The following is a 12,106-nucleotide window of genomic DNA, read 5'->3' as shown; positions in this document are numbered from 1 at the left end:
GACGTGTTGCTTGCATAACGTAACGCGTTTACGTAAGGGAGAGAGGACGGTTAAAAACTGTCGCCCGGCGGGCTTCCGAACAAACGGGGAAGTGATTGTGACACCCGAGGTCTTAATGGGAGTAATGGTCTAAATAAAATATCTAAAAGACACGTGTAGGGTTTAACTGGGGACTCTTTTAATTAATCTAGTGGAACTGTCTAATGGAATTCGAAACGGTGAACTACTCCTTCGCATAGGAATTTACCACGCGTTGTCAATATTAAGCAATTCGATTAAATCGCGGCGTTGGTAAACCATTTCAGATTTATGTGGTTCTTGCTAAGTTGACATTCTGTGCGCGGACGACCTACGAACGAAACGACACTCTCGAGAGCCTTTTGCTCTCGTTTATCAGCTTGCCCTGTATCAGTTGTTGTGTGTCTTTTACGGGTTATTTTTTGTTAACTTTTTTATTGTTTCTGAAAATATGGTATCTTTGCAGTAGAGAGTAAGTACACGGCGATTTCAATTCACTGCGCGACGTTTACTTAGAGGTTTATGTTACGTTACGGATTTATCGCTTTGGCAGTCGTTTATGTAATTTTATTATTCTATATGTAGTAAAGTGGAGTAGCGAAGGCGAAAACAAAACAACCTATTCGAGTCAAATGTTAAAATCATATTTAGTGTGATATCAGGAACAATCTTCACAGAAATTATATTAAAATTACCCAGAGTGAATTTCAAAGCGACTTACTTTATCAGCGTCTTTTGGCTTAATACGGCGTTTAATTTACTTCCTAGGCTGCTAAAGGAAACGAAATTGCGAATAGAACTTAAAATTGAAGTCAAATTTTATTAGAAATTAGATAGTATTAAGATTTTATTTACACAAAATGAACCTCTTTTTAAACGTGGGACGTATTTTCGCGAAACATCATTTTATTGTGTTTGCGTTTCAAAAAGCTTGATCGTCTCGGAATTTTCAAGATCATCACTTGACTGCTCGAGGATAGAATTTTCGCTTCGATCGGACCCAAGCAAAGTTTCTACAGGATACGAATGTGTCGATTTTGTCTTATTACGAACGCAGGTATAAAGAAAACAATGTTTTACGACTCGTTGCTTTTTCTTTTTTTTTTCAAAACGTTTTGCTTTTTCCCGCTGAAAAAAGTGTTTCGTTTAAACTGTAGATTAATACACAAAACAACAAGCTTTTTTAAGTGAATATACATCACGGAGACTTCGCACATTAACCCTGCGAGTTATCCACTACATAAATTAAACCACGTTAGTAACATAGAAGTTGCCACACCGCATTAATTAAGTAAACCCTCTAAGGTGGTAGTTGAAACGTATCAGGCAATTGTGCTTTAGATTGGGTTGGTAAATTTTGAGGAGTAACTATATCATAATACTCGTAAAAGAGAACGTTTTGTTTGAGGAGGTTGCCTTTTGTCAACACCCGACCGTGTCACAAATTGTAATCCAATCTTGCGGTGTAATAAAATTAAAATACCCACTTAAACGTCGCATCCAAAATGCTACAACAAACTATCAAATATCAAACGATATGTGTTAATTATTTAGAATGAAGGTTCATTACACGAAACAGACCGCAAAGAAAAATGCTTCTTTTATTTGCGTAAGCGGTAAAACCTACAAAGAATTGGTGCATCCATCTTGCAACATCTTTGCGTAAATGAAGCTTTTTTAATGCTTGACATTCGTATTAATAAATGAGTGCGCAGGTGTCTTACACGAAATTCCTCGCTAAATTTTCTGGGTTGGATTTAACACGAAGTCGCGAGCTTCGTTCGCCTTATTTAAGAAACTTAATTTGATGATTGCGTATCAATTTTTGTATATTTTAGATAGATAAGGCGGTGTGGAGCTTCGTTCGCTCCGGGTGTTTGGTTATGTAAAGAAAAAACTACACTGCCGAAAATTGGATTTGCAGTATAAATAAATATCAACCTGTGTGGTTCCTTGGGAGTAGGTTTTTATAAAGCGGAGAGAGATGTGCCCTCGTTATTAGAAGTGGCTGTCGTAAGGCGCAAACTTATATTTCGCCCGTAGTGTAGTGGAAATTTGCTATGCATTAAACGTTACAGAAAAATAATGGAAATAAAATAAATTTTCAAATTACAAATGCCAGCAGTCGTAGATTTACGGCTTGCGTAGCGCGACCGCTTTTACAAGCTGAAACAATAAATAGCTGAAAAGATTGTCGTCGTTTGTGCCCTGTAATTGTTTACAAGCAGACATAGCAATCTTTCCCGTTTTTCCAATTTTCGAAATCTGACCAAGCATGCTGTAAATAAATTGAGTTCTAATTAAGACCGGCGGTAATCAAAATATCCATTTAGTTGGCAGCTTACCTTTCTTACGACGTTCGACGGATATAGCTTGACTATCCTCTCTTCTCCACATGATTTTAGGCGTGGGAAAACCGTCCGCCTTGCACGTCAAGCTTATATTCTGGTTTTCACGAACGGCTACCGTGGATTGCGTGCTTTCTGCATCAATGATATTCGGAGGAACTGTAATAAGAATGCGATGGAATTAAAACACTCATTTATTTTCAATTGGGTAACGTGCGTGAAATCAATTTCGCTAGAGTGATGCCCCTTTTTATCTCCTCATTTAGCTCTAAGCTTTTATCTTTGTGTTAAAACCCTCGCACATTTCGCCATAATAAATGTCGGGACTATTAAAAAATCAATTCGAATTGGTTACGTACGGAAGGGCCTCGAGACATGCGGCATCCGGCGGCCGCTTTCGTTTTTTGAAATCTGCATCGGAACGAAAAAATAAAGAGATGCGGTCACTTCCTGCGAAACCGGCAAACGCATTTAATTACGCTTCACGGCGTTCGTCAAGGTAGGACTCCCATTTGGTTAATTACAGCCACGGATTAATTAAGTTGTTTGGATCAATGTGCCCCGATACGCGCCGTCGGAAAAAGGCAAAAATGCTTTTGTGAAAAAAATATTCGCGCGCGAAACGTAATTTAATTAAGCGTAAGAACGCAGTGTGCCGTTTTTGCGGCGGCGACTTACCCACTACTTGCAGATATCCTACTTGGCTAATCATGGGATTTGTGTTAACTTGGCACATGTAGTAACCCCGGTCTTCTTTTTGTACGCTACTGACGTGCAGAAGCCACGTCTTGGCATTATCGTGGGACACGCTGAATCGCGGCACTCTGGATATGACGTGACGGTGAATTGTCAAAATCATTTGTCGGTCTATGTGTATCCAAGCGACCTGAAAATATAATATATGTAAGCGAGGGAATAAACTTATATTTTCGAGACACCAAGTAGATAGACGTTGGACACGAGCCAACATGATCGCGTCATGTAATGCAGATTAGCTGCGCATCCGCCATCTGACGTTACAACAGAAGTTCAAAAGAACAGATGTTACATCTCTGAACCAATATAAACCTGAGCAAAACTGATGAGGAATGTGTTTTAAATAAAGTTCGTTCGAGATAAATAAATAAATATGTATGCCAATTCGAGACTAACTAATCCGAAGCCGCAACCCGACCCTCAGCCACAATCAGACTTTCATATATTCCTGGAGGCGCTTGATAGTTACTATATCTTCTAATTGCAACGTAATGCACCGTAGCAATCAAATCAAGCTACACGATCGTGTTCGATCCACCATAACCCACAAACGCTGTGCATTATTCATTATGTTAATTCTCGCTCCGATTGGCCACGTTTTCAAAAAACCGACAAACGCTATTCAACTTAAGACAACAGTTTATTAATTCATCGTAAGTCAATTTGCTTGTTTTCATTCAAAAACGTTTCGCTGCAATATCGCATTCATTTTAAATTTATGACACTCATACATCACGACAAAGAGAAAAATTGCGGCCATCGAATTACACGAAAATTCAATATGGTGTTCATAAGAAAATAAAGTTAACAATCGTAAATCAAAACTGTGTCCGGAACAAGAGTAACATTAAATTTTCTCCAACTACCAGTAGCTTATACTTCAATTAAACGTCTCTTCTCTACGCAATTTTTCGTCTGCGATATTTCGTAATACAGAAAATTGTTTTTTCTTCGAAATGGAAACGTAGCCCCAAATCTAAATTCGGTCATTTCGATATTAGAAAAATAAGAGGACGTCAGTTCTGTTTATCGAAATGGAATTTCCGTGATGGATCGATAATTTGATCGGTCGGTAGGTTGCACATGTTGCATCTCAAGTTGATGCGAAAACCCTACCATTTCGGCGTAATGAGGGTGAACGCCCTCAATTACAATATCGAAATTAGCTATTATTTACCATAATAGAGTATTACGCCACACAATAATCGTAACCTTCTAATATCCACGTCCATACAAATGATTTACAGTTTTCAAACGTTTATTAGAAACGTAAATAACGTAAACGGGTATAGTCGTTGCCGTTAGCTAACTTCATGTTTCCTGATCGTTAACTCTAATTAGTGATCGTCACTTGGTTGATCTAACAAATGTAACGATTCGTTTAACATTGTTAATTCTGGTATTGTTTAACCGACTCACCGCTTTTGTGTTAATAGAGAGCTGCGCAGATCGATTCGTACATTTACTAGTTGCAATTTTTAATCGAAAACGAGAGTCGATTTTGATAAGGAAAAGTGATGAAAATTGTAATTGGTACGATTTTGGGGCTAATTTGAAGCAGTCTGATTGTTCCGAAACACCATGTCGAATTCAAATCGCCTAATGTGCCGTTTATAGAAAAACGAGTAGGAGAAGATTTGAAATTGTGATGAGAACGCAGGCCGTTCCGTTTGTCTAAGTCGCGAATTAAGAATGGGAATAATAGTGGCTGCAAGTTAAAGTAATATTACATCGGAGAATTGTGCAATTAAGGAAAATAGCTTCATTCTTATGTAACAAACCACTCGGTAAGTTTTGCAGAAGAAATCCCGGGAAATCTATTTCTGAGTTCCGACCGAAGTAATCAGAAAGCTGAAATTTAATAACTTTACATTCGAGTATAATATGATGGATTGTTTTTGTAGACTCAAAAAATATAACAAAAATTTACGATCTGTGCAAATTCATGGAACACAATAGAGAATCGAACGAATGTTGGTGCTGTTTGATGTAAAATAGTTAATTATTTGGGGTTGTCGTTTTGATGAATTTAATTAATTGTTGGTGGAATAAAGGCAAATAGTTTTGTCTATTATTTCCTCATTAGGGTTTTTGTAACTCGCGGGGACGCGTCCGTGTACCCTTATAACGAGCCTAACCTCTACAAGTAAATATAATAGCAAGACAAACAATAAAGTGTAAAGAGAAATTAACGGGCATTGTGTTCCTTGTAACGGTCTGATGAATAGTGGCAATACCGGATAGTGTAGAATTCGGAACCGTTTAAGTGGCTAACGTTTATTTACAGGAATAACAAAATTTACTCGAAAATAAATTTCGTAATCCATTTAGCAAGCAATAACGACGGTATTGTTTGCGTCTAGTCCAAAAAAGAAAACGAGGGAGGTTGAATACTATCTACCCTTAGGCCGATTGCGGATTGACTCTTACTCGAGGACTCTCCATTCACGGGGGAAATGGTGATTGCAGTGTGGTGGCTCGGCTTCAGTAAACATTGCAAGATAAAATAATAGTCTGAAACAAGTGCCTCAAAAACCCATTTCCTTTTATTGATTTCATCCTGCAGGTTTGTAAAACATTTTTACGAAATCTGCCGCCGAAAACGAGTCCGACATTTCGGCTATTTAACAAGGCGCTAGCCGTAATTACCGGCCTATAGTGAAGCTCGTGCGAAACGACAAACAGTTTATTAATCAAACATTACGTGCGGGTGACATTATTGTTAAATTACGACTACGTTTACATCCACGTTTCTATAAATAAATAATCAAATCCCTCATTAATTATTTTTAATGAAACAAGCAACTCGTTCATTTGCTACGCTTTATTCTCGCCTCTCGGCTTAACCGCAAAACTCTAGAAACATCGACCGGTTTCGCTCACTTCGAGTTCGTCCTTACTTTCACAAATCGGCATAGCGCAAAGTATGATATTTTTTAATTTGTTATAAGCTCATCTCGGGCGCATGCACTAGACACAGTTGTTCAAACACAATTACTGCAAAGTACATAGTCAGATTGTAGTCGGTATGTAAATATTTAGAATCCGTTCGAAGTCAGAACACTATTGGAGTATTGATTACTTTATTAATAAGACGAGAGCATTTAGCTTATGACAAGGAATTACGTGTTCGCCGTCTGTTTCAAATTGAGATATCTAAACGTCACAAGACATAAGCACATATTGCGAACACCGGAGACATCATCCAACACAACTTAAGTCAAATGCTATTATCCCCGCGGATCACTTTCCGACAATAAAATCAGACGAGATATATTAAGCTATTTCTGTGTCGAAACGTCGACGAAATTAAAACTCTGTTTGTGTAAATTTCGTATCGACTGCTGTCTTTCAACGGCAATAAAAATATTTTCCACGATAACTTCTTTATCCGCAAAGTAAATTTCGATCTTTGATTATAAATTTGTATATAACGTCCCGATGTTTGTCTTTGATTGCGGAGATTTCAGAAACGGTCGCCACTTGAGAATCTTCGCCGGACCCTATTTCGATTTTCCTCTTTCCAGTTTCGGTTATTTACTGATGACAGTTATAATATGCATTGGAAAGTTATTTGACCAAAAAATTACGAACTAGTCCCTTTTTGTGTCACTTGTTGAAAACGTCGTGTCAATCAAATCTAACGAAAATCTGGATAAACTTTTATTTGCTTTTGCATAAAAAGAGAGAGATGGAGAGTGATAGTGGGCGAGAAATTGTTTAGAAATACCTAAATTCTTTTCATTTTTTATTTTTTCATCCTTTATAAGGATATACGAGCGCATAAGTAAGTCGAAACGATTTAACATGAACGAGAATTTATTGGTTACCATGTAGCAGAAAATATAACAGAAGTGAATTCGTCAAAATGTTCGTGTGCGCGTTTCCTCTGTTAGATCGTTAAATTTTAATTAGGTTTTAGTGTACGACACGCATAACGTACTAATTAATATACACGGCGAAAACAAAAAATCGCCAACGATAGTGAAAAAAGTTGTGCACGTATAGCGCAACGGAACAAGCCATTGGGCAAAAATGAAATGAAACAAAACTTTTGCTTTGATTATAATGCTTGTCCGCACTGATGCAGCCGAAACGTTTTTTGTATTTGTAAATTTTGACGTGTGGTGTTTTGATGTGGAGAGAATGGCGTTAAAAAAGGTTTTTGCTCGAACAGTGATGCTGAGTGGTATGGAAATAAGGGCGCGGAGTGCGTCTTATTCGTAAACATGTGTTTGTGTTAGCATAAATAAAATTTATGTGGAACTCGAACAAGTTACAATACGTTATTAGAAAGTTGAAATATTTACAAACTTATTTGGAGAATAAGCAGGGTGAGCCCCAAGCCAGAAGAATTTCCGCAACGCATATACACAACCTCCAAATTTACATCTTTTAACAACATTGTGAGAACTCCTCCCGGTTGCTGAATATCACAGTTCCTGCCATCACCTCGGGCCCGACCGCACACTACATCATTACCGCTGCGGCTTCCCCAAAGTGCTGGCACTGCATTCTGTTAAACTCGACTGCTAAATGCACGAATATGTAACGGCTGTCAGATCAAATCCGCGTATCTTGACACCTGCTGCTAATTGCGACAGGTAGCGGAGACTCGACTAACCCTACATACTTTTTCTCCGAGACATCTCTTTTTACGGTAACGAACAAATTTTCGGCATGCACGTCGGCGTGCTGGATTTTAAATATGGAACAGGCAGCAAGTGTGGATCAATAGAAAAACAAGATTCAAATCTAAGAAGCGAAAGTAGAAATGATGCCTCGGAAAGTAGAAACGGTGTCGCTGCGTTTTTGGTGGATGCGCCGGAATAATTCGAAATTTTTTCTCTTTCGTGAAACATGGATGCAATAGTGGCTCGTTTAAGAGGACGGAGAGTCGAATTAGTTGCAGAAATTGAGAACGTTACGCACCCAACTTTGGACGTGGGACGGACTAGTGATTGTATTTATGGGGAAACAAATGAAGCAGTTTCTTTTCCTTTTTTTGGTTAAGAGAGTCTGCGTTATATTTTCTCCCGAGCTTCTTGCTGTCTTCCGACGTAACATCGAAAGTGCTCAATATGCAGTTTAGTCGCTGGTAGCAACGGCGTTTCTGCAAAAGCAATCGTCTGCGACTTACGGAATTTCATGTAAATTTGGGTCGGAACTAAGTAAGGTGTCGAATCAAATCCGGTTTTACCGATCGCGGTACTTGACACCTGCCACTAATTGCGACAGGTAATCTCTCGAACAAAGCCGAATTTGTAGCGCGCTTTTAGTTATGTGTTTTATGTTAATGGAGGATGCATTATCATAACTCGGGAAATCCAGCTGCGCTCCAATATCCGACACCAAAGTTTCCTTGATAAATACCTAAGCAACCCGACCGGGCCGTCGTCTTCAGGTTCTTCAACAAATACTCCTTATTATTTGTTGGCTAATTTGGCCACTGAGCGCAACCCGAACAACCCCCATAACTCCGCTATTGTTCCAGCAGCAAAACGCGACAACAAAAACAGACCTGTCCCGCGATGATAACACCCACCCCTAAAGACTAACATTTTATTCAGGATCAACAACGGAACAACTTTATAAACTAACCATCACCCCACAAAAATTAACGACAAACTTTGGATACTCGTGCTTTATATTTTCACCGTTTTACATAACTACTCCTATACAAATTTTTCAACTTGCGAATTTACAAGCACTTGAAATTTCACCGCAATTTATACACATGAGGAAAGTCGCAAACTCTCGTGCGGTTCACGAGTATATCGCGGAAATTTAACACGGTTTAAAATTTGCCGACTGCTTCGATAAAGTTAAAGGTAATCGCTTATCAATTTTTATTACTAGTTGTGCGCTATATGACAACGAACAGAAATTGACAGATTTAGATCTGCCGACTCTACCGGCCCTGTCTGAATTCTGATTCATCGAATCAGCAAAATTCTAATACGGTAAATCGTATTTAGAAACAAAACACTCATTCGCAGACACTTTTCTTACGATTCTTGATTCTGCAGGAAAACGGCGTCAGTGTTGAATCGGTGAATATCGGCCTCAAATTTTTTTTTGTTGTAGTCGAGCCCATCGGGTGGTTCGATGCGTCAAGACCACCAGAGTACGAAAAAATGGGTCCTCGTTTCCGTATGTCTGTCTCTCTGTCTGCCGTCTGTCCGGAATTTTATTAGACAGATAATTTCCGAAACTAGTGGACCATTTGTTATCAAATTTTGTATGCATATAGGAGTATAGATAGTGAAACCTAACCAACATTTTTCTAATCATCCCCACCAATAACGTTGTGTCATCCCCTCTAAATTTTAACAATAAACGTTTCTAAATTGCATAAAATAATATAGATACTCTTATACATAATTTGCTCTTGCTTAGTAGTATTAATTTTGATAAAGTTAAGCCGGCCCGTGCTCATTTAAAGTATACTGTTGTTGTTTTCAACTCGATCTTGTTAAACGTAAAGCACTGAAATGTATCAAGGCGATAATTAATTTTTGTTTGTTTGAGGTTATTTTTTAATCGCCGTACACTCAGTCTCGCTTTCGTTAAATCTTTAATAAAGCTTATATTCGGAATTCTTTTTCTCGATAAAGAAAATCTTTCTTAATCAAATAAAACGTCAATCCAATTCATTAGTCATTTATTAGCGTCTGATCATTAAAAAGTTAGAAAGTATTTATTTCTCTTTGAATTAATTTCAAAAGGAGGATGTAATTTACAGCGATTTAACGGATACTGTCTGATCGAATATAAAAACAAGTAGGTGATTTAGGGTCAGCAACAGCCTCGCATCGTTTGAATTAAACGAATTAAATGCCACTTAAAATCAGGTATTTTTGGGCTTACGCCAAATTTATTTACATGTTTCCAATCGGTTTATAAATTAAACTGCGTCCAATAAAATTTATTGTTTTCACGTATACATACAATTTTATAAGTGAATTATTTTCGTTTTTTGAAATTTCGTACGCATCGCTTTGGTTGTTGGTCGTTGCGTTAATCTATGTTAATTGTTTGCTTATTTAGTTATTTTATAAAAGATTTATATCTTCTTTAAAAGCTTGGGAAGTTTAATCGATCTCGGACCTCTTTCAGAAAGAACCCAATTTCTATCTGTGATTTAAATTCGCTATAGAAACCCTCTTCAAGTTCAGTATCAGTGTTTTGTTTGTTATATTCACTTTAAATTCAATACAATGTAGACATTTAGTTTAACATCTTTGTTTTGCGTGAAATATTAACTTTATCATGTCGCTGCTGGGTTTTTGTTTAAATATTTCTGGGTAAATTTTGTTTGACTGACATTTTTAAAGTCAAAAGTTCCGAATACATAACACGAATCATGTAACGGTGCGGTGCTATTTTAACGATATTTTGATGTATATTTTCCCAAATTGTTTCGTTATCTGCAACAGGAACAACGAATAAAGATAAAAAGTTGTCGTTTAACGGAACGCAGCTATGTAATTTTTTGGAATTACGCGCAGATATTTTAAAACGAAAGTCTCCAATTAGGCAAAATAGTAATTTTGGGGTATACAAGTGCAGGCCGATGGCGGCCGGGTAAGCGATTAAAGATACAATCGGGCGAGTTTTTGAAATTGTAATTAAAAAGAAAAGTACGTGACTCTAATTCGTACGAGGTGAAACAAAATCAGGATCGAAATTGCGTGATGAAGAGATGGACGGACGAGCTAGAAAGCGAGAGAGAGAGAGAGATAGAATGAGATTTATTCAACAAGCGTATGCAGTTAAATGCATTTATAACTAATTATAATTAACAAATTATTTAGTTTAAAGTTGTAGTCGGTCGAAGTTTGTTGAGTGCATTAAGTCGACGTCTCTTGCGCGTCGGAATACGTTAATATTTATACAGAACGAAAGCAGAAGCCGCAAACCCTTCGCGATTCTTCGACCCATAATAGCAATGAAACTGTCTAGAACATGAGTTGTAGCTCCTCGCCTATCCCTCCACGTCGGAAAGGCCTCTATTGATACATTTGTCATGCTCAAGTTTTTGTCGTTGGAAAATATTCGGGAGAGCGAGAATTCGAATTTGAACATCGCACCAATAAGAAGTTGGATGTTGGGTGTATTATAAATTGCTCCTTCGAAGTGGCAAGGGGTTTGCATAATTATTTTAAGAAAATTAGCCACACGAACACATTTTGTTTCGTCGAAATCCCCCGTCGGGCTACCCCAGGAAATTTCTGTGGTGAATTTCAGTAACTGGGGATAACGCAATGGCTGTAAACTAAATCCACATTGGCGCATGCGGAAAGATTTACTGCACCACGTTTTATTGCAATTGCTGCTGAATATTTATAATAAACTTGACTTTAGATATAAATGTAAATAAGTATAAGAATGTATGCTTTGCCGCAGAATATCATTGCAAACATTTTACTCCCGCGTGTCGTGGAACTGATCGTTTTCCTTTTCGAATATTCACGGGAATTTAAGCGGAATTATTTCATTTCTTAACGTTAAATTACGAAAATGTTCAAACGTTCTCCGACTTCACTCAATAATTCAATAATGTATCAATGCGGAATATGAATTAGCTTCCCAGGACACATTTCAAATGAATTTATTTGGGTTTTCCCAATCTTCTCCGATTTTATTTATGGCTTTTATAGAAATTTACACATCCGAACGAATCACCTAATAGAATCTCTTTGTCTCTTTCGTTGTCTTAAAATTAAGACTAGACCTTTCTTAAATCAACAAGAAAGTAAAATATTGCTAGCTTTAAATTAATTGCTCGATACTATCTCTTAAGAGCTTTCCCACTTTCGTTTACAACATTACTTTCCATTAAATCTGATCGTTTGATTTTCTTAACGTACCGGCGAAAATTTACTTCCATTTTATTTAAATTAATTGCTCCCAAACCAAAAAACAAAAATTCCAACAAAGCTAACGTGATAACGATTTTAGTTAATTTAATTCGCGTTCGA

General features: G+C 37.5%; 1 protein-coding gene across 2 annotated transcripts in view; it reads right to left on the bottom strand.

Moving 5' to 3' along the window:
* Positions 1–12,106, bottom strand: part of LOC135131230 (lachesin-like) — a 98,743-nt gene that overhangs the window by 37,533 nt on the left and 49,104 nt on the right. For both annotated transcript variants that reach the window (XM_064058853.1, XM_064058854.1), the window contains exons 3-4: positions 3,045–3,252; positions 2,364–2,525 (exon numbers count right to left, since the gene is read on the bottom strand). In XM_064058853.1, coding sequence (XP_063914923.1) covers positions 2,364–2,525; positions 3,045–3,252 — 370 coding nt within the window. The remainder of the gene's footprint in view (positions 1–2,363; positions 2,526–3,044; positions 3,253–12,106) is intronic.

The sequence above is a fragment of the Zophobas morio genome, unplaced genomic scaffold (assembly GCF_036711695.1).
Source record: "Zophobas morio isolate AGI-343-1 ecotype UQ-CSIRO unplaced genomic scaffold, CSIRO_AGI_Zmor_V1 ptg000019l, whole genome shotgun sequence".
Taxonomy (NCBI): domain Eukaryota; kingdom Metazoa; phylum Arthropoda; class Insecta; order Coleoptera; family Tenebrionidae; genus Zophobas; species Zophobas morio.
The sequence above is the reverse complement of the archived record's forward strand: the minus strand, read 5'-3'. Positions and strand labels throughout refer to the sequence as shown.